At 42.1% G+C, this 25,248-nt stretch overlaps 1 protein-coding gene across 1 annotated transcript in view; it reads left to right on the top strand.

Annotated features, from left to right (window-relative positions):
* The window catches only part of CDH12 (cadherin 12), a 225,002-nt gene that overhangs the window by 195,165 nt on the left and 4,589 nt on the right, over window positions 1–25,248 (top strand). Inside the window, exons 8-11 of the mRNA XM_065669300.1 lie at window positions 1,307–1,443; window positions 20,044–20,165; window positions 21,684–21,801; window positions 24,780–25,031. Coding sequence (XP_065525372.1) covers window positions 1,307–1,443; window positions 20,044–20,165; window positions 21,684–21,801; window positions 24,780–25,031 — 629 coding nt within the window. The remainder of the gene's footprint in view (window positions 1–1,306; window positions 1,444–20,043; window positions 20,166–21,683; window positions 21,802–24,779; window positions 25,032–25,248) is intronic.

The following is a 25,248-nucleotide window of genomic DNA, read 5'->3' on the forward strand; positions in this document are numbered from 1 at the left end:
GATATTTTCTTTGGGAATAGTCCATATACCCCTTTCTACCATTGCTTCCTTCTACAGCAGTAAACACAGTATTTATCATTGCATTTCTTATACATTATTTTCATAAATCACACTGATCAGAGGAGGAAATAGTAGCCTTTAATCTTATCCTTAGTGGTTTACGTGCAATGAGGTGTCATAGGAATGGTCCTTTGGCCTTTATGATTTTCTAAATGTACTGCTGTTGAATGTAATTTTGTTCTTATTGCCTACTGTTCACAAATGGCTTTCTCAATTTCATCCTGCCTAGTTTTTGAGAAGCATCATCAAGGTATGAAGAGACTAACAATGAAAAGGAAATTATTAGCTGACGGCACTGCATCAGCAAAATCATTATTCCGTTGTGACTACAAACAGTAGCAGCAAGTGTGAAAACAGACGTTTAAATTAATCAGCATTTAAGGGAAATGGGTTTGGAATAATTATCTGATTGGTTTTAAGCAGCTATGTTTACAAGTACATCTCTGCTGTCATCCTTGCTAGGGAAAAATAGCAAATAAGTACACATTTTGAGGTTTGAATCTGTTCTGTGGTCATAGTTCTTGACAAACGAAGGCTCAGGAGATTAATAAAAAAACAGTGGCATTACCTTGTTACTCACAGCTCCAGTCAAAATGGAAGTTGCCTATTCTTCCCAAAGACAAAGAGCCTTTTATTCCTCCTATATATGCGGGGGTATAAGTGCACTCTTCTCCACCTTCCATACTGTGACTCTGACAACATCCTTCAGATGGGGGACCTTTGTGTAGACTGTGCCAACAGCCCATGTACATCAACTAGGACACTTTGCAAGCCCATTGAGGATACTTCCAGCCTATTGCAGCTACAAATGGGTGTAAAGACACTGGATCTGATCCAGTGGATCTTGATCCAGCACTGGATTCTCCATCACTATACATACCTTTAGCACTATTTCATATATCCTTCCTCTTTTCCGTCTAAGCCTATCTAGTGCTGTCCAAAGTGACTGGTATAAGTAATCAGGAACACAGAAGCTGTGCATCATCTTCTTGGAAGCTCAAATTTTTCAAAGAATCTGAACACTGGAAGTACTAAATTTTTATTATATCCCATTTTCCCTTGAGCATTCCAACACTGAAAAAAAATAAATAAACAAATCACCCTTTACTGTCTTCTTCCTGCAAGTGTTGTAAAGGCTGGGAAGAAAAAAAACAAAACAAAACTTGAGCTAGCTAGGCTGTTGTTATGATAAATGAGTAATCTTTGCACATTTGCATCTACTTTGTTTAATATTTTTCCCATACAGATATTTCATCGATTGGAAGAATGACGTGGACAGCTACTTTACAATAGATGCTACTGAAGGAACCATTGCTACTAATGAATTACTGGATAGAGAAAGCACAGCACAGTACAATTTCTCTATAATTGCAAGTAAAGTTAGTAAGTATGACACAAACTGAATTAATATGCTAAAGTGTTTTTTTCCAGAATGTAGTGCTCAGACATAAATATACTGCAAAGAATGCATATATTGCTGAAAGATTATTTAAGAAGGCTCAGTAAATATCATTTTGCCAGACGCACTATGAAACGAAGTTTGATGTTCAAAGAGCCCTTAAAGTTTTTCTAGTATTGCTCATGTAGGCACAGCTCCTTTAGAAGGTGAAAAGCATATTGTCAGCAAAAAGAGCAAGAGGAGTTGTACGAAGGCCTTTCAATTCTGATTTCTGATTTTATAATTCATACCATATGAAATTAGGTGAGTCAAATAACAGGTCTGTCAATCTGCTTTTTGGAGGCAAAAGAACTTGAAGACTCATTCAATTCCCACACAAAAAGTACACTAAAACTGAGTCAAGATTTAAGGCCCTAAATGAATCAGCCTGTGTGCTGCATCTCTGCTCTCGTGCTTTCTCTCTACCCAAGATTTTAAGCCTAACTACTTGTTTTCTTTTCCTGCATGATTTGTGGTGGGTTTTTTTTTTCATTTCTTGTGTTTGTGTCTTCTGAGTATTTTCAGGGTCTTTTTTTAAATAAGAGTTCCCTTCTGCTGCTGTATTATGTACCTGCTTTCTCCATTGCCATCCTTCTGTGTAGCATTCCTCTTTCATGATTATGTCAAACCGGAACTCTCATAGACATATACCACCCTTTGAATACCTTTGAATACAAGTCTTTGTATTCAAAGGGTCACTTAACGGCCACAGACATCTTTCTGTTGACATCAGTGGGCTGCAGAAGCAGGAAAATGTTATATTTGAAGAATTTCTGCTAAAAAAAATAAAAATAGAAATTCCACTTGTTTAGTGCTGATGTAGAAACACTGAAACTGCCATCTCTTATTAGAGAAAAAGTGCACTGAAGTGTGTCTTACCATATACATGATTAACTAAGGAAAGTGGCCCAGGATTGCAATTAGTTGCATAACTTGCCTCAGGAATAGATGCTGCTGTTAGCTAAGTATTTCAACTCTCCATTACCTTATCTCTTTAAACTAAACACACTCTAAACTAGTCATAGTTTTATTAAGCTCTGTTATTTAAAAAAAACTTTATTGCTAAAATGTGTATTTTGCTTTCTCAGTGTGAGACAGTAACAACAAAACCCCTCACCCTTTAAACACATCCTAATGGTCATTCTGCAAATTACCTTTTCTTAAACAGGCCAATTATAAAAAAACTCTGCCAGCTTTATCCCCATCAAATCAGAGAGAAAACCAAATTAAATTGACTTTCCTGTCATTCTCCTGTATGTGGAAAATGATGCCAAGCTTATGAGTAGGCTTACATGGACTCCTTGCCTGTGCCTTAGCCCTGAGGTCTTCTGTGTCATTGTTCCTCTTGGTTCTTCTGTAGCTTCAAAATGAAACTGTGTATGAATCACAGTTGATGCTTGTGTTACATTTTTTTCTCACAGCCACTAAAGTCTTAAAGTGATATTATGACTTTTGAACAATCAATCACTTTACTTTTCAATGTTGTAAATGGCATGCAGTTTAGATAGCTAAGTATAGCAGCATGCAAATGATATATGTAAACAGCCACTAAAGTCTTAAAGTAATATTATGACTTTCAAATAATCACTTTACTTTTCAAACAATGTTGTAAATGGCATGCAGTTTAGATAGCTAAGTATAGCAGCGTGCAAATGATATATGTAAATGTTGACATGGATGTGCCATGTAGACTTTTCTTAGAGGCTGATAAATCTGAATATTGTTAGTACTAAAGTACCAGAACTTATAATTTTAATGGAATAGATTTAAAAAATGAGGCAGCAGAGAATTACTTAGTTGGCTATATAGCAGCCTTCCAATATCTGAAGGGGGCCTATAAGGATGCCAGAGAGGGACTTTTCGTCAGGGACTGTAGCAATAAGAAAAGGGGTAATGGGTTTAAACTTAAATAAGGGAAGTTCAGGTTAGATACGAGGGAGAAGTTCTTTACTGTAAGGGTGGTGAAGCACTGGAACAAGCTTCCAAGTGGTAAATGCTCCATCCCTGGCAGTGTTCAAGCCAGGTTGGACAGAGCCTTGGGTGATATGGTCTAGTGGAAGGTGTCCCTGCCCATGGCAAGGAGGCTAGAACTAGATGACCTTCAAGTCCTTTCCAACCCAAACCATTCTATGATTCTATGATACTTGATAATACCTTTGCTGACATTGCCTTTTATGGAGGGGGAAAGAGGAGGGAAGGAAGTCTTGTTCAAAAACCTGATTATTTGGGAATTTGTAAATGATTTCATGTCCACTGTCCTTGTTCTACACTTATCTGACATATAAATATATGTGTATATGCTAAGATCATTTTTCCCCAAAATTCTAGATCCTGCCCCTGCCTACATTGCCTGGTACAGGTTGGCAGCTTGAACAGAGGCAAAATTTGAACCCTTAGCAAAGAGCTAATTATGAAATCTGCTTGTCCTTGGCTTGGTTGTGTCAACTTATACACTCACAACCAGGGAAGTCACGGTTACCCAGCAATAAAACAATATATCTTACAAATGGACAGTAGCTGCTGATTCCACATATAGGGAACTGTAATAATGGGAAGTACTCAAGTCATGCAATGACCAACTCTGACCATGTCTCATTATACTGTGATCTTTATTTATAACCCTGAAAAACATCAGATCTAAACACTGTCTGGGAATCTGTCTACACAAAACAGCACAACTGACTCTTGAGAACATCTTGGAAGTGTACCCAGCATAAAGTGATGGATAGCCTTCTGTCATATTTAACACAAGACACCATAACTTTATTTCACCCTTGTTAAGAAGCCTGACCCAAAGTAGCGATCTTTTTAAGTGGGAGGTGAATGACTGTTCTGCTGACATGCAGATAATGACACAGACGTGAAGGCAGCTCAATGTAGAAGGTCCCTTACTCATCCAGAGAAATAAAAATCAGCCTTTATATAGAACTAAGTGCATGATCAAGGGCAAGATGTATTCACGCATTCATTTTTTTTTCCCCATTTCACTTCCCTATTTCGCCATAATTCCTTTTGTTCCCTCACTATATTTCATTGTAGAGTTATTTTTCCCTTCTCAGAGTAAGTCAACACCCTAGCAGCCTCCACGGTTTCTGATCCTGCGTATTTTTGATCCCACAGACTCTGTCCAAGCTAATAAATTAAACATGTCTTGCATTTGTTTCAAGCACAAAGGCCAACTGGCACCGAATAGTCTATTTCTCTGCCATTAAACACTCTTACCTTCCAAACAGATTGCCCACATGTAAACTGATTCTTTGTAAGTGATGCCTCACCCATACTAACACCCAGCAATTGCATGTGAGTTGTCTGCAAGACCATTAGTTGCCCCAGGCCAAACTGTGCCAAGGGCTGCTGTAAGAACATAATGGTACAAAAATCGCAGTCTAGTGCTCAGAAGGTTCCCCATTGTGCTATAAATTAGCTAATACGGGAATGTTTTTTGCATCTTACAAAAAAAAGGAAATAGATAAGATGCATAAGATCTGATTTCTGCCTTCCCGTTCTCAAGGCACTAGTTAAAAGTTGTAAATAAATGTATCTGTAATCCTTCCTGTCCAAACCAACTTACCAGCTCTCTAAGTCTAGGCCCAAATTTTGTGAATACTAAAGAAACTTCATCTTAAATCTCAAATTGGGTTTATCTGCATACCATAACTGGGATTAAGGAATCACCAGTTCTCCTTGATGGTCAGTATCTATTTTCTTAGATATCTTGGATTTTCAAAAGTTTACTAGTCAAAGCATTTTACATATTTTCTACTACTGTAATATCCTCGAACCATGAAGATGTAAACAGATGATTGTACTTGAGCAAAAGAAGAAAACAAGGTTGTCGACGTCTTTACAGACAAGGAAATCGAGGAAAGAAGCAGATAACTAATTTGCTTGTATCTTACAGGTAGAAACCTGAAATCAGTTTCTTAATTCCTAGGCTAATGATTTAACAACTTGTCTTCTTATCTGTGTAGTCTCTGTTCAAAAGGCATGAGCAGATGTTTTCAGTGACTTATTACTGATACCAGCGTGCATGTCACTATTCTGCTCAAAGGGCTCAAAAAGATACAGTTTTGAGACAAACAGCAAACAAAACAAAACCAGAAAAAATGGAGGTCAAGTCAGCAAAGTGGTATTTGAAGTGCAATTCTTCATCTTTGTTCACATCAAGTGTTACAGATCTTTGTAATGATATATGAATTCAAAGCTGTACATGATATCCTTGTAATCTCCCTTTACATACCTGAGTAGTTCAACTGGTATCAGGCAAACCATAAAGAAAATTAACCACATAAACAAACTGAAATCCAGAAATAAGTCCATCTTATGCTTTAGTAATTCTGTTTACTTTCATATTTTATTTTTGCTAATTGTTTATAAAAGGTAAAATTCTACCTTGCTAAAATACTTACAAAGGAGATTTTGGCCTTCTAATATATCTTTCAAAGAATCAGAAAATAAATCGCAGACCCTCACTGAGAAATAAATGTAAAAAGCATACTCACATTCCTATGTATTTCCAAAGCATGCTATCCCTTCATGATTTTGAGGGAAGGCAAAATGTCAAATCCCTTTGTTCAATACAGTCCCACTGTTCTAAAAAGCTGAAAAACTAATTTACGTAGGATACTTAGAAAAAATAATAGTCTACAAAATGCTTCTTAAAAAAATGACGTGTAATAGAAATCATCATCAGCTAATATCTGTTACGTCCATCATGCACAAATTTTGAATGTTCATTGTTTTACTGTTAACACATTTCTAAAAGGAAACAAATTAACATACTTTAGTGGCAAGGCATTAATCTAATGTTTTTGACGAATGTATCCTGAATTCCTGTTGTTCACTGCTGTACCTTAAAATAAACACACAAAAACTAAAAGAAAACCTGAGCTATTGCATGTGAGTTGCTGTGTTCTTTGCAGCAAGCACGGCTAGGAGGGAATTTTTAAGTTAGACTGTTTCTGCAAATAACTGAGTGAACTTGACCGGCTCCAAGATTTTCTGATCCCTGTGTATTCAGAGTTGAGGTTCTGCTCTCTACTGACTAAAATAACTTCTTAGTACTTTTTTGTTTCTCGTTATAAAAAGTAATTCAATTGTGAGCAAGTGATCAAGATTTCTTCTGGCTTTTGGGGCTTCTAAAGAATCACTGCCTAATTCTCAACTGCTAGACCAAACTCTTTCTTCATTCATACTTCACTATGCCTTTCTTTAGAGACATTCTGCACATAGGGATGATGCACCGTTGAAAATTAATGAGGATTCAAAGAGATACTATTAGATATGTTCACTATAGTTAGATATGTTCATAGGAAGGAACTACAAATACTCTGTGATTTGGGTAGTGCGGTTTTGTGGCTTTTTTTTTTTTTTTCCTTTTCTTAGATTCCAAGCTGAGTTTGTAGGATGGTGAATTTATCCACCACTTGTAAGGTAAAGCACACTTCACTTGCAGCTGGTCCTACTTAACTAGGAAATCATTGGAGAAAGCTCCAAGGAGACCTTATAGCAGCCTTCCATTACCTAAAGGGGGCCTACAAGAATGCTGGAGAAAGGCTTTTTATAGGGACATCTAGGGATAGGACAAGGGGGAATCATAGAATCATAGAATAGTTAGGGTTGGAAAGGACCTCAAGATCATCTAGTTCCAACCCCCCTGCCATGGACAGGGACACCTCACACTAAACCATCCCACACAAGGCTTCATCCAACCTGGCCTTGAACACCGCCAGGGATGGAGCACTCACAACCTCCCTGGGCAACCCATTCCAGTGTCTCACCACCCTAACAGGAAAGAATTGAACAGGGTAGATTTAGATTAGATGTTAGGAAAAATTCTTTACTGTGAGAGTGGTGAGACACTGGAATAGGTTGCCCAGAGAAGCTGTGGATGCCCCATTTCTGGAAGTGTTCAAGGCCAGGTTGGATGTGGCTTTGAGGAACCTGGTCTATTGGAAGATGTCCCTCACTATGGTAGGGGGTTTGGAACTAGATGATCTTTAAGCTCTGTTCCAATCCAAACCATTCTATGATTCTATGATTTATGTCTGAAGATTTAAGAAAACTGTTTTTATACTTAACCATGACCCTAATGCTGCTGCTCCTGCACCACTGTCATTCACAGCATAGATTTCTTGAATAGCTGACTGTATAGTGGCTGCCAGTCTTCTTAAATGCAAAAAAAAAAAAATAATTATCCTTTTTACTCACTAGCTAAACTGTTTTTTTTATGTATCTGCTATCTTGCAAGAGGTCTCAGCATAAAGTAAAAGAGAATTTTGTTTGCTTTGTACTGAATTTATATCTACTTTTGTCACACATTGCATTTGCAGATAAACTTGTTTATAAAATGCATCTAGTCAGTGATGAAGATTATCTGTATTGTTAGGTGTCGTGGTTCAAACCCAGCTACACAGCTAGTCCACTCACTCTCCCCCCCCGCCCCCCGCCTTTTTTTTTTTCTCCCTCTTTCTTTCCTTCCCTCCCCCCCGCCCCCGGCTCCCAGAGGGATGGGGAGGAGAATCGAGCGAATATAACTCCCACAGGTTGAGGTAACAACAGCCCTGTAACTAAGGTATAACACAAATCACTACTGCTAGCACCAATGATAATAATGATAAGAGAAAATAACAAGAGAAGAGAATACAATAGCACCGTCGAATGAGTTCAACCCCTCCAAAGAGCCTGTGCCCTTCCGGGTAACTCCCAGTTACCTCCCTGGCCATGACGTGCTGTGGTATGGAATACCTCTTTGGCTAGCTTGGGTCAGGTGTCCTGTCTCTGCTTCCTCCCGGCCTCCCCTTGTCCCTGGCAGAGCATGAGACTCACAAAGTCCTTAGTCAGGGTAAACATTACTTAGCAACAACTAAAAACATTGGTGTTATCAGCTCTGTTCCCAGGCTAAAAGTCAAAACACAGAGCTGTACCAGCTACTAAGAAGGAGAAAAACTGACTGCTACTGCTAAACCCAGGACAGTATCCACCCCTTATTCCATACCATTCACGTCATGCTCAGATCCCACATTTTCAATATACCATCTCTCTTACATATATATATATATATATATATATATATATATACATTCACACACACACAGAGACAAAGAAATCATTTCTTACTGCATGGACCAATCCCTATAATGCTGTCGAGTCCATTCAGTCCATGATGTCAGGTTCCATCCCTTGTAACAGTCTTTCAGGGCAGGAAAGGCTGTGTGCAGTGTTGGGTCGTTGCCTGCTGCTGTTGATTGTTCCTTCACTGCAGAACTTGTCTGGTTCTATCAGAATTCATTCTCTGTTGGGATGATGGTTGCAGGGAAGTCAGGGCCAGTCGCTGGTGACCTGAAGACATCTAATTGATGGGCTATAAAAGTATTACACATCAGGCAGCAGCATACAATTAAGTTCATTGGCTGTTTTCCCCTAAAATCAAATCCCCTTGAGGTATACATCGGAATTCCCCATCTTCCCGCATTACCCACCAAGTATATCTGGGTCCCTGAGCAAAAGCAATCCCACGAGTGGGTTTGCCTTTACCTGAAGCAGGAATAACCCAGACGGTCTTCCCCAGCAAATTCTTCATGTGCACCACAGGAACTTTGTCCCCCTCTACAATATGTAAAAGTTCTGACTGGGCTGGGCCAGCTCTATTGGCCAGTCCTCTAGTGTTGACCAACCATGTGGCCTTTGGTAAGTGTGTATCCCAATGCTTGAAAGTTCCCCCACCCATTGCTCTCAGTGTGGTTTTTAACAGCCCATTGTACCGTTCGATTTTCCCAGAGGCTGGTGCATGGTATGGGATGTGATATACCCACTCAATGCCATGCTCTTTGGCCCAAGTGTCTGTAAGGTTATTCTGGAAATGAGCCCCATTATTTGACTCAATTCATTCTGGGGTGCCGTGTCGCCACAAAATCTGTTTCTCAAGGCCCAGGATAGTGTTCCAGGCAGTGGTGTGGGGCACGGCGTATGTTTCCAGCCATCCGGTGGCTGCTTCCACCATAGTAAGCACGTGGCACTTGCCTTGGTGGGTTGGTGGGAGTGTGATATAGTCAATCTGCCAGGCCTCCCCATATTTGTACTTCAGCCATTGTCCTCCATACCAAACAGGCTTTAACTGTTTGGCTTGTTTAATTGCAGCACAAGTTTCACACTCATGAATAACCTGCGCAATAGTGCCCATTGTTAAGTCCACCCCTCGGTCACGTGCCCATCTATATGTTACATCTGTGCCCTGGTGGCCTGAAGTGTCATGGGCCCACTGGGCCAAAAATAATTCATCTTTATGTTGCCAATCTAAGTCCATCTGAGCCACTTCAATCTTAGCAGCTTTATCCGCTTGTTGATTGTTCTGGTGTTCCTCAGTGGCCCAACTCTTGGGTACATGTGCATCTACCTGGCATACCTTCACCACCAGGTTCTGCACCCGGGCAGCAATATCTTGCCACAGTGCAGCAGCCCAGATAGGTTTACCTCTGCGTTGCCAGTTGCTCTGCTTCCATTGCTGCAACCACCCCCACAGGGCATTTGCCACCATCCCCACAGGGCATTTGCCACCATCCATGAGTCAGTATAGAATCATAGAATCATAGAATAGTTAGGGCTGGAAAGGACCTCAAGATCATCTAGTTCCAACCCCCTGCCATGGACAGGGACACCCCTCACTAAACCATCCCACACAAGGCTTCATCCAACCTGGCCTTGAACACCGCCAGGGATGGAGCACTCACAACCTCCCTGGGCAACCCATTCCAGTGTCTCACCACCCTAACAGGAAAGAATTTCCTCCTTATATCCAATTTAAACTTCCCCTGTTTAAGTTTTAATCCATTACCCCTTGTCCTGTCACTACAATCCCTGACAAAGAGTCCCTCCCCAGCATCCCTATAGGCCCCCTTCAGATACTGGAAGGCTGCTATTAGGTCTCCAAGCAGCCTTCTCTTCTCCAGGCTGAAAAGCCCCAACTTCCTCAGCCTTTCTTCATACGGGAGGTGCTCCAGTCCCCTGATCATCCTCGTGGCCCTCCTCTGGACTTGTTCCAGCAGTTCCATGTCCTTTTTATGTTGAGGACACCAGAACTGCACACAATACTCCAGGTGAGGTATCACAAGAACAGAGTAGAGGGGCAGGATCACCTCCTTCGACCTACTGGTCACGCTCCTTTTGATGCAGCCCAGGATACGGTTGGCTTTCTGGGCTGCGAGCGCACACTGCCGGCTCATGTTCATTTTCTCATCGACCAGCACCCCCAAGTCCTTCTCTGCAGGGCTGCTCTGAATCTCTTCTTTGCCCAATCTGTAGCTGTGCGTGGGATTGCTCTGACCCAGGTGTAGGACCTTGCACTTGTCGTGGTTGAACTTCATAAGGTTGGCATCAGCCCACCTCACAAGCGTGTCAAGGTCCATCTGGATGGCATCCCTTCCCTTCAGCGTATCAACCGGACCACACAGCTTGGTGTCATCGGCAAATTTGCTGAGGGCGCACTCAATCCCACTGTCCATGTCAGCGACGAAGATGTTAAACAAGACCGGTCCCAACACCGATCCCTGAGGGACACCACTCATTACCGGTCTCCAGCCAGATATCGAGCCATTGACCACAACTCTCTGTGTGCAGCCATCCAGCCAGTACTTTACCCACCGAGTGGTCCATCCATCAAATTGATATCTCTCCAATTTAGAGATAAGGATGTTGTGTGGGACAGTGTCAAATGCTTTGCACAAGTCCAGGTAGATGACGTCAACTGCTTTACCCTTATCCATCAGTTCTGTAGCCCCTGCGTAGAAGGCCACCAAATTGGTCAGGCAGGATTTCCCCTTAGTGAAGCCATGCTGGCTGTCACCAACCACCTCCTTGTTTTTCATGTGCCTTAGCATGTTGTCCAGGAGAATGTGCTCCAAGATTCTACCAGGCACAGAGGTGAGACTGACTGGTCTGTAATCCCCCGGGTCTTCCATTTTCCCCTTCTTGAAAATGGGGGTTATATTTCCCTTTTTCCAGTCGTCGGGAACTTCACCTAACTGCCATGATTTTTCAAATATGATGGCTAGTGGCTTAGCAACGTCATTCGCCAGCTCCTTCAGGACTCGCGGATGGATTCCATCAGGTCCCACAGACTTGTGTGCGTTCAGATTTTGAAGATGGTCTCGAACCAGATCCTCTCCCAGAGTGGGCCCAAGGTCTTCATTCTCACAGCCCCTGCATCTACTTTCTAAGACCTGGGTGGTGCAGTCAGAGCCTTTGCCAGTGAAGACCGAGGCGAAGTCATTCAGAACCTCAGCCTTCTCCAAATCCTGCGTAGCCAGTTCTCCCGAAAGCTTCCTCAGGGGCCTATTTTGTCCCTAGTCTGTTTTTTGTTTGCTACGTACCTGTAGAATCCCTTCCTATTATCCTTAACATCCCTGGCTATGTTTAATTCTAACTGGGCCTTAGCCTTCCTAACCTGGTCCCTAACTTCTCGGACAACATCCCTGTACTCTACCCAGACCGCCTGTCCTTGCTTCCATTTTTTATAAGCCTCCTTTTTCCTTTGAATTTTCCTCAGCAGCTCCTTATCCATCCAAGGAGGTCTCCTGGCTCTCCTGCTGCACTTCCTTCTAGTTGGGATGCAGCACTCCTGAGCTTGTAGCAGGTGATCCTTGAATATCAACCAACAGTCTTGGGCCCCCCTGCCCTCCAGGGCTATATCCCATGGAGCCTTACTAAGCAGGCTCCTGAAGAGGCCAAAGTCTGTTCTTTTGAAGTCCAGGGCAGTGAGCTTGCTACACGCTCTTCTCACTGTCCTGGGGATCTCAAATTCGACCATCTCGTGATCGCTGCATCCAAGGCTGCCCTGTAGTACCACATTCTCAACAAGCCCTTCCCTGTTGGTGAGCACAAGGTCAAGCATGGCACCTCTCCTTGTTGGCTCCTCTATTACTTGCAGAAGGAAGTTGTCTTCCACACAATCGAGGAACCTCCTGGATTGCTTGTGCCGTGCAGTGTCATCGTTCCAACAGATGTCAGGGTGGTTGAAATCCCCCATGAGTACAAGGGCCTGTGAGCATGAGGCTTTTCCTATCTGTCTGTAGAGTGCTTCATCCACAGGTTCTCCTTGATCAGGCGGCCTGTAACAGATTCCCACAGTAATGTCTCCCACAGCTGTTTTCCCTTTAACCCTGACCCACAAACTCTCTGTAAACTGCTCACCTGCCCCCAGACAGAGTTCCATACTCTCCAGCCTATCCCTAACATAAAGGGCAAGTCCCCCTCCCTGCCTGTCGGGCCTGTCTTTTCTAAAGAGCCTGTAAGTTTCCATTCCAACACTCCAGTCATAGGAGCCATCCCACCATGTTTCTGTGATGCCTATTATATCATACCCCTGTAGATGTGTACACATCTCTAATTCCTCTTGTTTGTTCCCCATGCTACGGGTGTTTGTATAGAGGCATCTGAGCCGAGCTCCAATTGAAGCCGGCTCGTCGGCTGGAGCAGCTGGAATATATCTACATTGTTCCGAGCATTTATTATAGGCGCTGGCAACTGACTGGGTGTGTTGGGATGGAATGATGCCCCCCTACCCCAACACATCTAGTTTAAAGCCTCCTGGACCAGTCTGGCTAGCCTCCTACCAAAACTGTTCTTCCCCTTCTTTACCAGAGCAGCTCCACCAGCCCCCAGTAGACCTGGCCTACTAACTTCAGTCCTATGTTCAAGACACCCAAACCCCTGACAATGACACCACCCTTTTAACCATTTATTGACCTGGCCAATCCTCCTAGCTTTTTCTTGGTCCTCCCCTGTGTCCTGGAGAATTGACAAAAAGACTATCTGAGCACCGGAGCCCCTAACCACCTCTCCCAGGGCTCTGTAGTCTTTCTTTATGGTCCCCAGTCTACTACTACCTATATCTCTAGCACCCACATGGATCACCAGGAGCTGGTAATAGTCCGTGGAACTTACCAGAGCAGGTAGCCTCTCTGTAACATCCCTGATCCGTGCCCCTGGTAGGCAGCACACCTCCCTTGAGACGGGGTCAGGCCGACAGACGAGTGCTTCCGTCCCTTTCAAAGTAGAGTCCCCTATTACTACGACCCGCCGCTTTTTCTTTGTAGCGCCAGTAGAGATCTTAACCCGTGCATAATCTGGCTATTTGTGGTGCAAGTGCGTTTCCTCTTTAGTCTCCTGCAGGACAGCAAAGTGGTTCTGCGTGGGGACAACAGATTTAGGAGGAAGCTTCTTGCTTTTAATTGCCCTTTTCCTCTTTCTTTTGTTATTTTATTTTTGTCACCAGTTCCCAGTTTACCGGGTTGATGGCCTCCTTCTTTACTTCATGAGTTGGAGGGGAAGCTTGAGGCCCCCGCACAGTATGGGGCTGAAGCAAGCAGCCCTGCTTCCTGTCAGCTACCCTGACATCTTGAAGCCCGCTAACAGCATCCCGCAGCTCAGCCCCTGCTGCAGGAGGGCCTCCACCAGGGAGCACCGAGTGCAGCCCTGCCCATCGTGCTCCTTTCCCTCACAAGACCAGTGTAGGCACCCTCTACACTCTGAGCCCTGCACTGCAGCCTCCCCTCTCATCTGCTCTGTCTGGGTGCCTACGATGGCCACTGCTGGGGCAGCCAGAGCAGAGCTCCCAGAGCGGGCCCTGCCCATACGATGGGTGCTCACCATCCCGCTCGCCTGCCCACGTGAACTGCCGCGCAAACTGTCTCATCCTGCTCTGTTTGCCCCGCTCCTGGTTGCCGCGCTCCCTGGGGCAGGTTTTTAACCACTCAGGGCTGGTGCCGCTGCTCCTGGCTCCGCCCCCTGTGAGTCGGCTCCTGGGCAGGTCCTGTCGAGAACTTGAAGCTCCCTCGGTAGCTCTGGCCGCTCTGAGTTGGGGCTCCTGGACGCTGATCTCTCCCCCGCTCCGGTGTTAAAGGTGTCCTCTCTCGAGCTACTCAACTCAGCAACAGTTGATAAAGTACTGTCCACTTTTCTCGTTCAGCAATGTCCAGGGCCAGCTGGATGGCTTTCACCTCGGCAAACTGACTCGATTCACCCTCTCCTTCAGCAGTTTCTGCAACTTGTCATCGAGGACTCCATACGGCTGCCTTCCATCTCCGATGCTTTCCCACAATACGGCAGGACCCATCAGTAAACAAGGCATACTGTTTTTCACTTTCTGGCAGTTTGTTATATGGTGGGGCCTCTTCAGCATGCATCACCTCCTCCTCTGGTGACATTCCAAAATCTTTGCCCTCTGGCCCGTCCATGATGACTTCTAGAATGTCTGGACAACTGGGATTTCCTGTTCGAGGTCGTTGTGTAATTAGTGCAGCCCACTTACTCCATGTAGCATCAGTTGCATGATGTGTAGAGGAGACCCTGCCTTTGAACATCCAGCCCAGCACGGGCAACCGGGGTGCCAGGAGGAGCTGTGCTTCAGTGCCAATCACTTCCGAAGCAGCTCGAACCCCTTCATAGGCTACCAGTATCTCTTTCTCAGCTGGGGTATAGCTGGCCTCAGATCCTTTGTATCCCTGACTCCAAAAGCAGAGGGGTCGACCTCGAATCTCCCCTGGAGCTTTCTGCCAGAGGCTCCAGGTAGGACCATTTTCCCCAGCTGCAGTGTACAGTATGTTTTTTACATCTGGCCCAGTCCGGACTGGTCCAAGGGCTACTGCATGAACTATCGCGTTTAATTTGCTCAAAGGCTTGTTGTTGCTCAGAGCCCCATTTAAAATCATTCTTCTTCTGGGTCACATGATAGAGAGGGCTTACAATTGAACTGTAATTTGGGATGTGCATTCTCCAGAACCCCACAGCACCCAAGAAAGCTTGTGTTTCTTTCTTATTAGTTGGTGGAGACATTGCTGTTATCTTGTTGATCACATCTGTGGGGATCTGTCTACGTCCATCTTGCCATTTTATTCCTAAAAATTGAATCTCCTGTGCAGGTCCCTTTACCTTACTCTGTTTTATGGCAAAACCGGCTTTCAGCAGGATTTGGGTTATTTTCCTCCCTTTCTCAAAGACTTCTTCTACTGTATCTCCCCACACAATAATGTCATCAATGTATTGCAGGTGTTCTGGAGCTTGCCCCTGTTCCAGTGCAGTCTGGATCAATCCATGGCAGATGGTAGGGCTGTGTTTCCACCTCTGGGGAAGTCCAAATGATCTGGACACCCCTCCAAGTGAAAGTGAACTGTGGCCTGCACTCTGCTGCCAAAGGAATTGAGAAAAATGCATTGGCAGTATCAGTCATGGCATACCACTTGGCTGCCTTTGACTCTAATTCATACTGAAGTTCTAGCATGTCCGGTACGGCAGCACTCAATGGTGATGTGACTTCATTCAGGCCACGATAGTCTACTGTTAGTCTCCACTCTCCGTCAGACTTTCGCACTGGCCATATGGGGCTATTAAAGGGTGAGCAGGTCCTGCTGATCACTCCCTGACTCTCCAGTCTACGGATCAGCTGATGGATAGGAATCAGGGAGTCTCGGTTGGTACGATACTGCTGCTGGTGCACTGTTGTGGTCGCAATTGGCACTTGCTGTTCTTCGACTTCCAGCAACCCCACAACAGAAGGATCCTCTGAGAGACCAGGCAAGGTGGACAGCTGCTCAATTTCCTCTGTCTCCAAAGCAGCAATACCAAAAGCCCATCGGTACCCTTTTGGGTCTTTGAAGTACCCTCTCCTGAGGTAGTCTATGCCGAGGATGCATGGAGCCTCTGGACCAGTCACAATAGGGTTCTTTTGCCATTTCCTCCCAGTCAGGCTGATTTCAGTCTCCCGTACAGTCAACTCTTGGGATTCTCCTGTCACTCCAGAAATATTCCACCCCTTGACAGCTTGACAGCATCAGGGTACAGTGTGCACTGGTATCTACTAGAGGCTGATACTTCTGTGGAACTGATGTGCCAGGCGATCTGATCCACACAGTCCAGTAAATCCGATTGTCCCCTACCTCCACCTGGCTGGAGGCAGGGCCTCCCTAATAGTTGTCACAACGTTGAACACTTAAGTCATGTTGAAAGGGATTATTCTTCGTTATCACAGGAGCTGGAGTAAAATCAGCTCTTCAACTCCATCTGGGAACCTGCTCACCAGAGACTGAAGCTGCAGCTCTCGTGGGATGATGAGTCTTGGCCCTTGCTCCCCTCTTCAATTCACTCACCTGTCCCTCCAAAGCTGAAGTAGGTTTTCCATTCCACTTTGTCATGTCTTCTCCGTGATCCCGCAGGTAAAACCATAGGGTGGCCCGTGGCGTATACCTCCTGTATCTTCTCTCTCGAAGAATAGGAAACCTTTTGTTAATAGCTGAGACGTGTGTTGGTACACGTGAGGAGCTGGATAAATCAGATAGATCATCCCTCAATTGTTTGAGATCCTGGGACAGTTTTTCCACAGCTGAGATGATGGAAGGGGTGAGATTGTCTTCGAACTCTTGGAGTTTATGAATCATTTCATCCACTGTTAGTGGTACTATGTCATTTCAGGTTACTGTTGCCAATGAATGGACATATGATGACGGTGCATTCCGTGTTAGTTTTCGCCACATGTGTTGTGTACATTCGACTTCATCTGGGTCTATGGGTATATCCCTGTTATTTGGCTTGATGTAATAGATCATCTCTACGATGGCTGATTCCCTCAGAGACTGGATGCCTTTGTCTAAAGTAGTCCACTTGGCCGAACGACTCATAACATTGTCCTTGTATGGAAACCTTTCTTTCACAGCTGCCAAGAGCCACCTCTTTTTCTCTCTTGCAATTGCTTTGTCAATTCCCCCTTCTCTAGCAAGTGATCCCAGCTGCTTGGCTTCCCTACCTTCTAGTTCATGACCATCGGCCCCATTGTCCCAGCATCAGCACAACCAGGTGATGATGTGCTCCCCTGGTTTTGCATATTCCGTAGCTCGGTTGAGGTCCAAGGTCAAGAAGTCACCTCTTCTTCTTCGTCATGTGATGATGACTCCTGATCAGATGCTGGACTGGGTAGTGAATACATTGTTTCTTCATCTTGCTTCACACTTCTTGCCTCTTTTTTGCTTTTTCTCTTGCTTACAGGGGTAACTGATCTTGGTACGAATTGGTCCTCTGGTTTAGCTGCAGTGATTATCACTGTGGTCTGAGTAGCGACTGTACTTGTTGCTGGGGGTGGTGTAGCTGCTGTGCTTGGAGCTAGGGTAGCCGCACTGTCTGTTGCAGTTGAAGTTTGAGTAGCTGCTGTACTTGTTGCTGGGGTAGCTGTGCTGTCCATTGCTGGGGTAGCTGCACTGTCCATTGCAGCCAAAGTTTGGGTAGTGACTGTACTTGTCGCTGGGGGGTTTGTAGCTGTGGTGCTTGAGCTGGGGTAGCTGTGCTGACTGTTGCTTTACGCTCAGATCCAGGGACATATTTTTCCTTTTGAAGGTGCTGGATAGTGTTGAACAAGGCCCTGTAAGCATAGGCCAAGCCCCAGCACGTTGCCATGATTTGTCCATCTCTGGTATGGCCAGACTGACCACACACCTCATTTAAGTGTTTTACTATTTTTTCCGGATTTTGCACTTGTTCAGTGGTGAAATTCCAAAGTACTGGAGGAGCCCACTGACCTAGATACTTGCCCATACTATCCCACACACCCTGCCACTCATGGCTGTCCAGCCCCAGGGAAAATCTCTTGGTCCTCCTATATCGTCGTTTAACCCCAGACAAGGCCCAAACCTGACTCTGCTTAACTCTTGAAATCAGACAAAATGGTCGTGGGCAAAACACACTCCGTATGCGTGCCAACATGGTGATCCCCATCACAATCAGCAGACAGGTCTCAGCAGTATTAAAAGGCCATTCAAAAACTTCAAAACTCTAAAATAATGCTGTAAATGGTCTGAGAGGGGGGCTGGGAAGGTAAAAGAATGTCTCCTTCACAGGTTGACCACCCGAGAAGGAGGAAAAAAGATGTGTAATTGCTAAGCACCTTTAAATACCTCCCAAAGTATAAAGGTGGTGACCACACTGGGAACATAAGCCAGATCAGTTTCATGATCAATGATTCTATTGTATTACAAGTCATTACCATAAAGTACAATGAGACAAGAACCTTAGCCCAACCCCCACACTTGAAAAACCCTACCACAGCAAATACCAGCGCTAAGTAAGGTACGATATACTGAGACTGCGAGATCAAGAGGAACAACTTTGAAAGCCAATAAATCAGCATTGTGATGAGTGACTATTAATCTAAAACAATGAATGCTTATAACAAATATGATTAGACACACTCTAGTCAGATCTGTCGTTATCTCAACCCCTCGTGCCCCACGTTGATTGCCAAAATGAACTGTCATGGTTCAAACCGAGCCACACAGCTAGTCCACTCACTCCCCCCCCCCGCCTTTTTCTTTCTCCCTCTTTCTTTCCTTCCCCCCACCCCCAGCTCCCTGAGGGATGGAGACGAGAATTGAGAGAATGTAACTCCCACGGGTTGAGATAAGAACAGCCCTGTAACTAAGGTATAACACAAATCACTACTGCTAGCACCAATTATAATAATGATAAGAGAAAATAACAAGAGAAGAGAATACAATACCACCGCCGAATGAGTTCGACCCCTCCAAAGAGCCCATGCCCTTCCGGGTAACTCCCAGTTACCTCCCTGGCCATGACGTGCTGTGGTAAGGAATACCTCTTTGGCTAGCTTGGGTCAGGTGTCCTGTCTCTGTTTCCTCCCGGCCTCCCCTTGTCCCTGGCAGAGCACGAGACTCACAAAGTCCTTAGTCAGGGTAAACATTACTTAGCAACAACTAAAAACATCGGTGTTATCAGCTCTGTTCCCAGGCTAAAAGTCAAAACACAGAGCTGTACCAGCTACTAAGAAGGAGAAAAACTGACTGCTACTGCTAAACCCAAGACAGTATGACAATGAAAAGAAGCATAATGTATACTGGTTTTTAGCATTTCTTTTGCACAAAAGTATTTGCTAATTGAAAATACTTAAGCAGTTAAAGAAAAACCAGTTATAACAGCCTAATTGTTTAGCCGCAAGTTGAATGCTACCTTTACATGTTTCACTGCTAAATTTACCACTTACTTTGTCTGGCTTTCATCAAGATTTTTCTTTACATCTCTGTATCTTACTTTTCTCCATCTTCTAAATGGGTTTGCTCCATTTACTTCCTTAATATTTTGTAGATTTAAACAGCGGCTAAGTAATAAGTACTGATTTTCTGCATTCCATTGTGGAAAACACAATTCAGTTTTAATCATTGGAAATGTCTTCCCCAGAGTCTATGAAAAGTGGTCTAAGAAAACTTCGCATCTTTATTTACAGTATAATTCAAATTCTTTTATTTATGCTCTAATAAACATAATCATGTTGACTGATTGCTTACCACAGGAAGTGTAATGTATCAAAGTCTGGTACAAAAAGATAAGACGTTTGCTTCTGATTTCTCCTTAGTACAAATCAGAAATAAATTGAAGTCAAGGGCTGTTAGAAGTCACAGTACTGGGATCAAAACAGTTTATGACAGCTCATGAACACTAGGGTTGACAAAAAATGTCTTCCTTACTGCTTTTTTCCTAAAAATCATTTATAGGTAACCCACAATTAACCAGCAAAGTCAACGTTATAATAAATATCCTGGATGTCAACGAGTTTCCTCCAGAAATTTCAGTTCCATATGAGGCATCTGTATGTGAAAATGCAAAGATGGGACAGGTATTTGAAATTTTGAATGCTTGCTGTTTTGCTTTTTCTGTCAATATTGGTTATAATAACAGAAATTTGGGGGTTTGAAAAGGACATCATGGTTAGAATTCTTTTTACAAACAAAATGTCTGTGTTGGAAATGCCTTTTGGAAAGAATTCTGTTTGTAGTCTATTGTAGTCTATTATGGTCTATTTATTTTTATTAACTCTGATAATATGGGTCTGAGCCACCTTTTACTGTGCATTTAATATCTGTCTCAAGAGAAAGAATGCCTTCTTTAAAGACACTTAAGGGTAAAATTGCAGTGAATAAATGGAGTAGGATAAACTACACATATTTCTGTGTCCTATTCTGAGATAAAGAACCCACAACCCCAGACAGTCCTCCTTAAAGCTTGCTTTTTATAAGCGGTTTCAAATACATACATAGCATGCAAAACCTGTTTCAGACTCAAGAATATTAACTTATACCACCAGTGATGCCAGTATTAATAGAGCTGTCCACAGAAGCTGTTGGCATGTGCTCCTGCACAAAATTTATGCAATTAAATACAGTGCTGCAAAGCACCAAGGCCAACCATCATACATATTAATAACCAATACTGGTTCCATGATAAGACTTGTAACTTCCGCTGCTCAACTTTGAGAGCTACTGGCAGCCAGGCAAGGAACATATTCAGAGTACTGTGTAATCATTGACTTCTTTTTATATGTATGTAATACCTAATCAATGATTCTTATTGCCTTTATTAAAGATTTGCCCATGACTTCTATGATATTCCTTTTTTTTTTTTCTTATGTTTCAACTAATTACCATACAAGCTAATTTAACTTCTAGTTTATCAGATACCTTTAGTTTTTTATATAGGTGCTAACAGTAGAAAGGGGAACATTTTACAGGGGAGTCTGAGACAAGCACTGACCTTTCAAAAATTATAGATATTTAGATGTTTATTTAATGAAAAAATGCCTTCCTTTTAAAAAACTCCCTGTCAATCCTACTGTGAAATATTTTAACTGCACTGTGCTTACCTGAAATCTAGTAGATAGGACTCTGAGACCCAAAAGTTCCTTCAGGCCTAGATGGTAAAAATCTTTCGACCCTCTCTCCTTCATTTCAAGCTGTGAAATTAGACAAGATTTGTGAAATACTACAACATGTACCAGTCGAAATAGTGATGGTAGTAGTAGTAGCAGATAAAGTGAACTGTTTTTAAATAATCATTCACCTGAAAACAGTCACTAGTCTTCTGATACAAAGGACAAATATTAAATACTTCTGCTATGAATATAGTTTAAATGATTTTTCCTTCAGATACGTCAAAGTGAGACTTTCTGAAACACCATGATTTCTCTGGAAACTTTATCAGACTTCTTTCCTCCACTGTCCAATATATTAGGAGAATGAGAGTAATCCAGTAGAATTTCACTTTTATTGTTTCATTTGATGTTCACTTTGCACTTCTACAAAACTACTACTTTTAGAAGAGTGAGCTGACTTCAGGATTAAACTTAATTTGATTTCAGGTGATACAGATCATCACTGCAGCAGACAAAGATCTGTCACCAGTTGGGCAAAGGTTTTCCTTCAGACTGTCACCTGAGGCCTCCAACAAGCCAAATTTCACAGTCCATGACTACAGAAGTAAGTTGCTTATCCATATCCCTCAGAGCAGCAGGCGGTGGTTATAATGACAAATATGATTATATTACAGTCATGTCTACAGACTGACTTTTTTTGTGACATTTCTAATTGTTAAACTATCTAGGACATATGTTAATATAAATTCAGGTCTTGAACCTTTTCTCATTTTTAGGGGACAGGAATTGTCAGAATAAAGGTTGAGATATCCCTACAGACCTGCAAAAACACTGCTACCTGTTTTATTTTCTTCCTTTTATCATTCAGTATCTCAGGAAGAACTCATATGCCAATGCAGGTATACCTTTAAACAAGGCAATATTTCTGCCTTGTTTAAATAGTATTACTTTGCTAACTGTTTTCAAAGTACCCAGCTGTGGTGCTTTCTGGAGAATGCATAGTCCTGCAGAAGAATTAGTTGTGAATATGGAAAATGCTGCTGCAGTATAGTATCCCACAACAGTATAATATCCCACAACACTCTTAATAATTTATATTTTATATACTTAGCATCTCTGATTTTTACGCCAATTTTTGTTGTAACTGACAATCCTCCTTGGTTTTAGAATTTGATAAATGACAAAACACAAAAAAATAAAATTGTATGTGTATGTACCTGTATACACGGTACATGTTAAAATGTTTTTAATTAAAATGTTAAAATGTTAAAAATTAAAAAGTTAAAATGTTAAATGCTTAAAAGCATTTCTTACCACTTACCAAAAAGAAGTACACTATTGAAACACAAGTAAGACAGATTTTCCAACCTTAAAAGACTTTTTCATTTTTTGATGACTTACAGAGCTATTAGAAAAACCTGTCAAACAGAAACTCTGTACAGTATTTTCAGTATCACTGGCTTTTTATCTGCCAAAAAGGTGGAAGGTCAGCTATTTACAAAATTAGAGCTGTTATAACAGCTCTAAATATAACAGCTCTAAATATATATATTATATATATATATAAAATAAATATATATAAATATATATTATATAAATATAACAGCTCTAAATATAACAGCTCTAAAATAACCTATTTTCACTATAGAAACCTTTTAAAAACACACATATAATTTTTTTTTTTTTTGAGTTAGCAATTAGTAGCAAGCAGGTACTTTGTGAAAGGAATTTTTTTTTTTTTAATGTTTGTAGTAAACCCAGTAGAATAAACTTTTCCAAGTTCATTATTTCTTGAGAGTATGACTTAATGATGACAGAAACAAGACAGAAGCTATAGGTTGCTAGTTGGAGTCTCTATAAACACAAACAGGGAAATTTTATGTTTCTAGACTATGCCTTCAGCAGCACTGAAGCCAATCCATCAGCTGTGAATAGAAGTGAGGCCCTGGCAGAGCTGGAGTGTTTCCAGCTGAACGACTCACCTTCCTCTTTTTGCACTGCTGGCCTCACTCTACTGTCTAGAGGGCTGCTTCCCTGCCGAGCATACTCAGCTGCTCATGTAAGAGAGAGAACATTCCTCCTCTCCAAACTGTCACACACATCCTGAAAATGTATTTATTGCCAACAGGCTGAAGAACCAGAGGCTGTCTCAGCTTCAGGCTGCAGCTCCAGGCTGCTCTGTGCAGAGCTCAAACACATGCCTGTGTCCGTATTTTCAAAAGGACCTTAAACAACTGAAACAATTGAAGAGCAACAAAAGTATTTAAAAGTCAAAAACTTTAAAGATCAATCTGATTCTCTCAAAGGAGAATGGAAAGTCACTTGGTTGCATTGTAACATGTATTAAAGTGATCTTCAACATTGCAATTTGGAAAAAAATAGAAATAGTTCTATTAATAGAAATAAGAATAAAAACAAGATTAAGCTGGATGACTTCCAAACGCTTTATACAGTGCAGATGATTAATCATAGAGAGAATAAAGAACAACCAGAAGATGAAAGTTGGTTTGATTCAAACAACTTTGAGACATTTTTAGTTTTCAAAACTAAATATCACTAAACTTGATATGTCCATATTTGATAAAAAGCAGACTTCTGAAATAATCATTTTGTCAGTTAAGTGTCCTCTTGTTGGTGTTTGATCATAATCTATCCGATTTGGGATACTTAAGAGTTCCTTCTTACTGTCCCTAATCAGAACTGGGCACAAGTATTTGAGTGTGGAATTCAGAGCCCTTAATCCTTCTATCTAGGAAACAGAATTCCAAGAAGAGATGAAAGTTATAACATGGACAAGAAGTGATGTCTTCTAAACATATAGTAAATAACATGGGTGAGAAGGCAAAATGGTGACTGTTTCACGCTACCTCCATTTAGATTTGTCAGCTAATTAATTCCATGCTAATTTCATTTTTGTTTCACTCTCAATGCAGTCCTTTTAATCTGCACATCATTTCCTTGCTGATTCAAGAAATACAGCAATAACTGAATATTTACTGGGAAGAAATGACAGAACATAACTTCTAGGAGTTCTGAACACATTCATGACTAACTGATGTAAAATCACTGATTATAAAATACTCACTTTGTTTCTGTACTTATTTTTAGTAGGGCAGGAAAGTTGAAGGAGGTTTGCATTTATCAAGGTATATTATTTCAGTTTTAAAGAGAAATGTATTAATTGAGCCATGATTCTAAATCTATGTGTAGCCCTTTGGACAACAGACGTGGAATATAAGGAGAGAAGGAGAAAAGAAAAACTGAATATCTCTCCTAATCTAATACCTGTAATGCTTTTTTTTTTTTTTTTTTTTTTAATTATGGTTTATGTCACATTTGAAATTTCATTTGTCAAGCTAACAAATTTGCAATAAATTGATATTATTTAATGCTTTGCAAAACATAGCTCTACCAGTCAGAATACAATACTTTCTGTAATGATAAAACAAGGCAATTACATGAAGTGTGTCATTCCCTGAGTTACAAAAATGGAAGAGCTGCCTACTACTAAAGGTGATATAAAACACAATGATCAATTGAAGTACACAATAAAAATACTGTAATGACTGTTATGTTTTACAGACAACACAGCTGGGATTGAAACCAGGAGAAATCGTTACAGCAGAAGGCAGCAAGAGCTGTACTTTCTTCCAATAGTAATAGAAGATAGCAGTTACCCTGTCCAGAGCAGCACAAATACATTGACTATCCGTGTTTGCAAATGTGATTCTGATGGTGCCATCCAGTCCTGCAATGTGGAAGCAATCTTCTTACCAGTAGGCCTCAGCACAGGAGCGCTGATTGCAATCTTGTTGTGTATTGTCATACTTTTAGGTTAGTTCTCATGAAACAATGTGAAGGCATTACTCTGCTTATTCACCTTTGAATTGGTTTGTGTTATTTGTTTCATCTGTTGTTTAAAAAAAGACATTGAAAATGTGTGGCAGTTGCTGAGAACTTTTATGCTTCTACATTTCTAGAAACGCATCCCAAAGCACCGACCATGACCATGAATCTGCTAACACCTACATTTTTCTCGCTGCATGAAGAG

Source organism: Lathamus discolor, chromosome 2, assembly GCF_037157495.1.
Source record: "Lathamus discolor isolate bLatDis1 chromosome 2, bLatDis1.hap1, whole genome shotgun sequence".
NCBI lineage: Eukaryota > Metazoa > Chordata > Aves > Psittaciformes > Psittacidae > Lathamus > Lathamus discolor.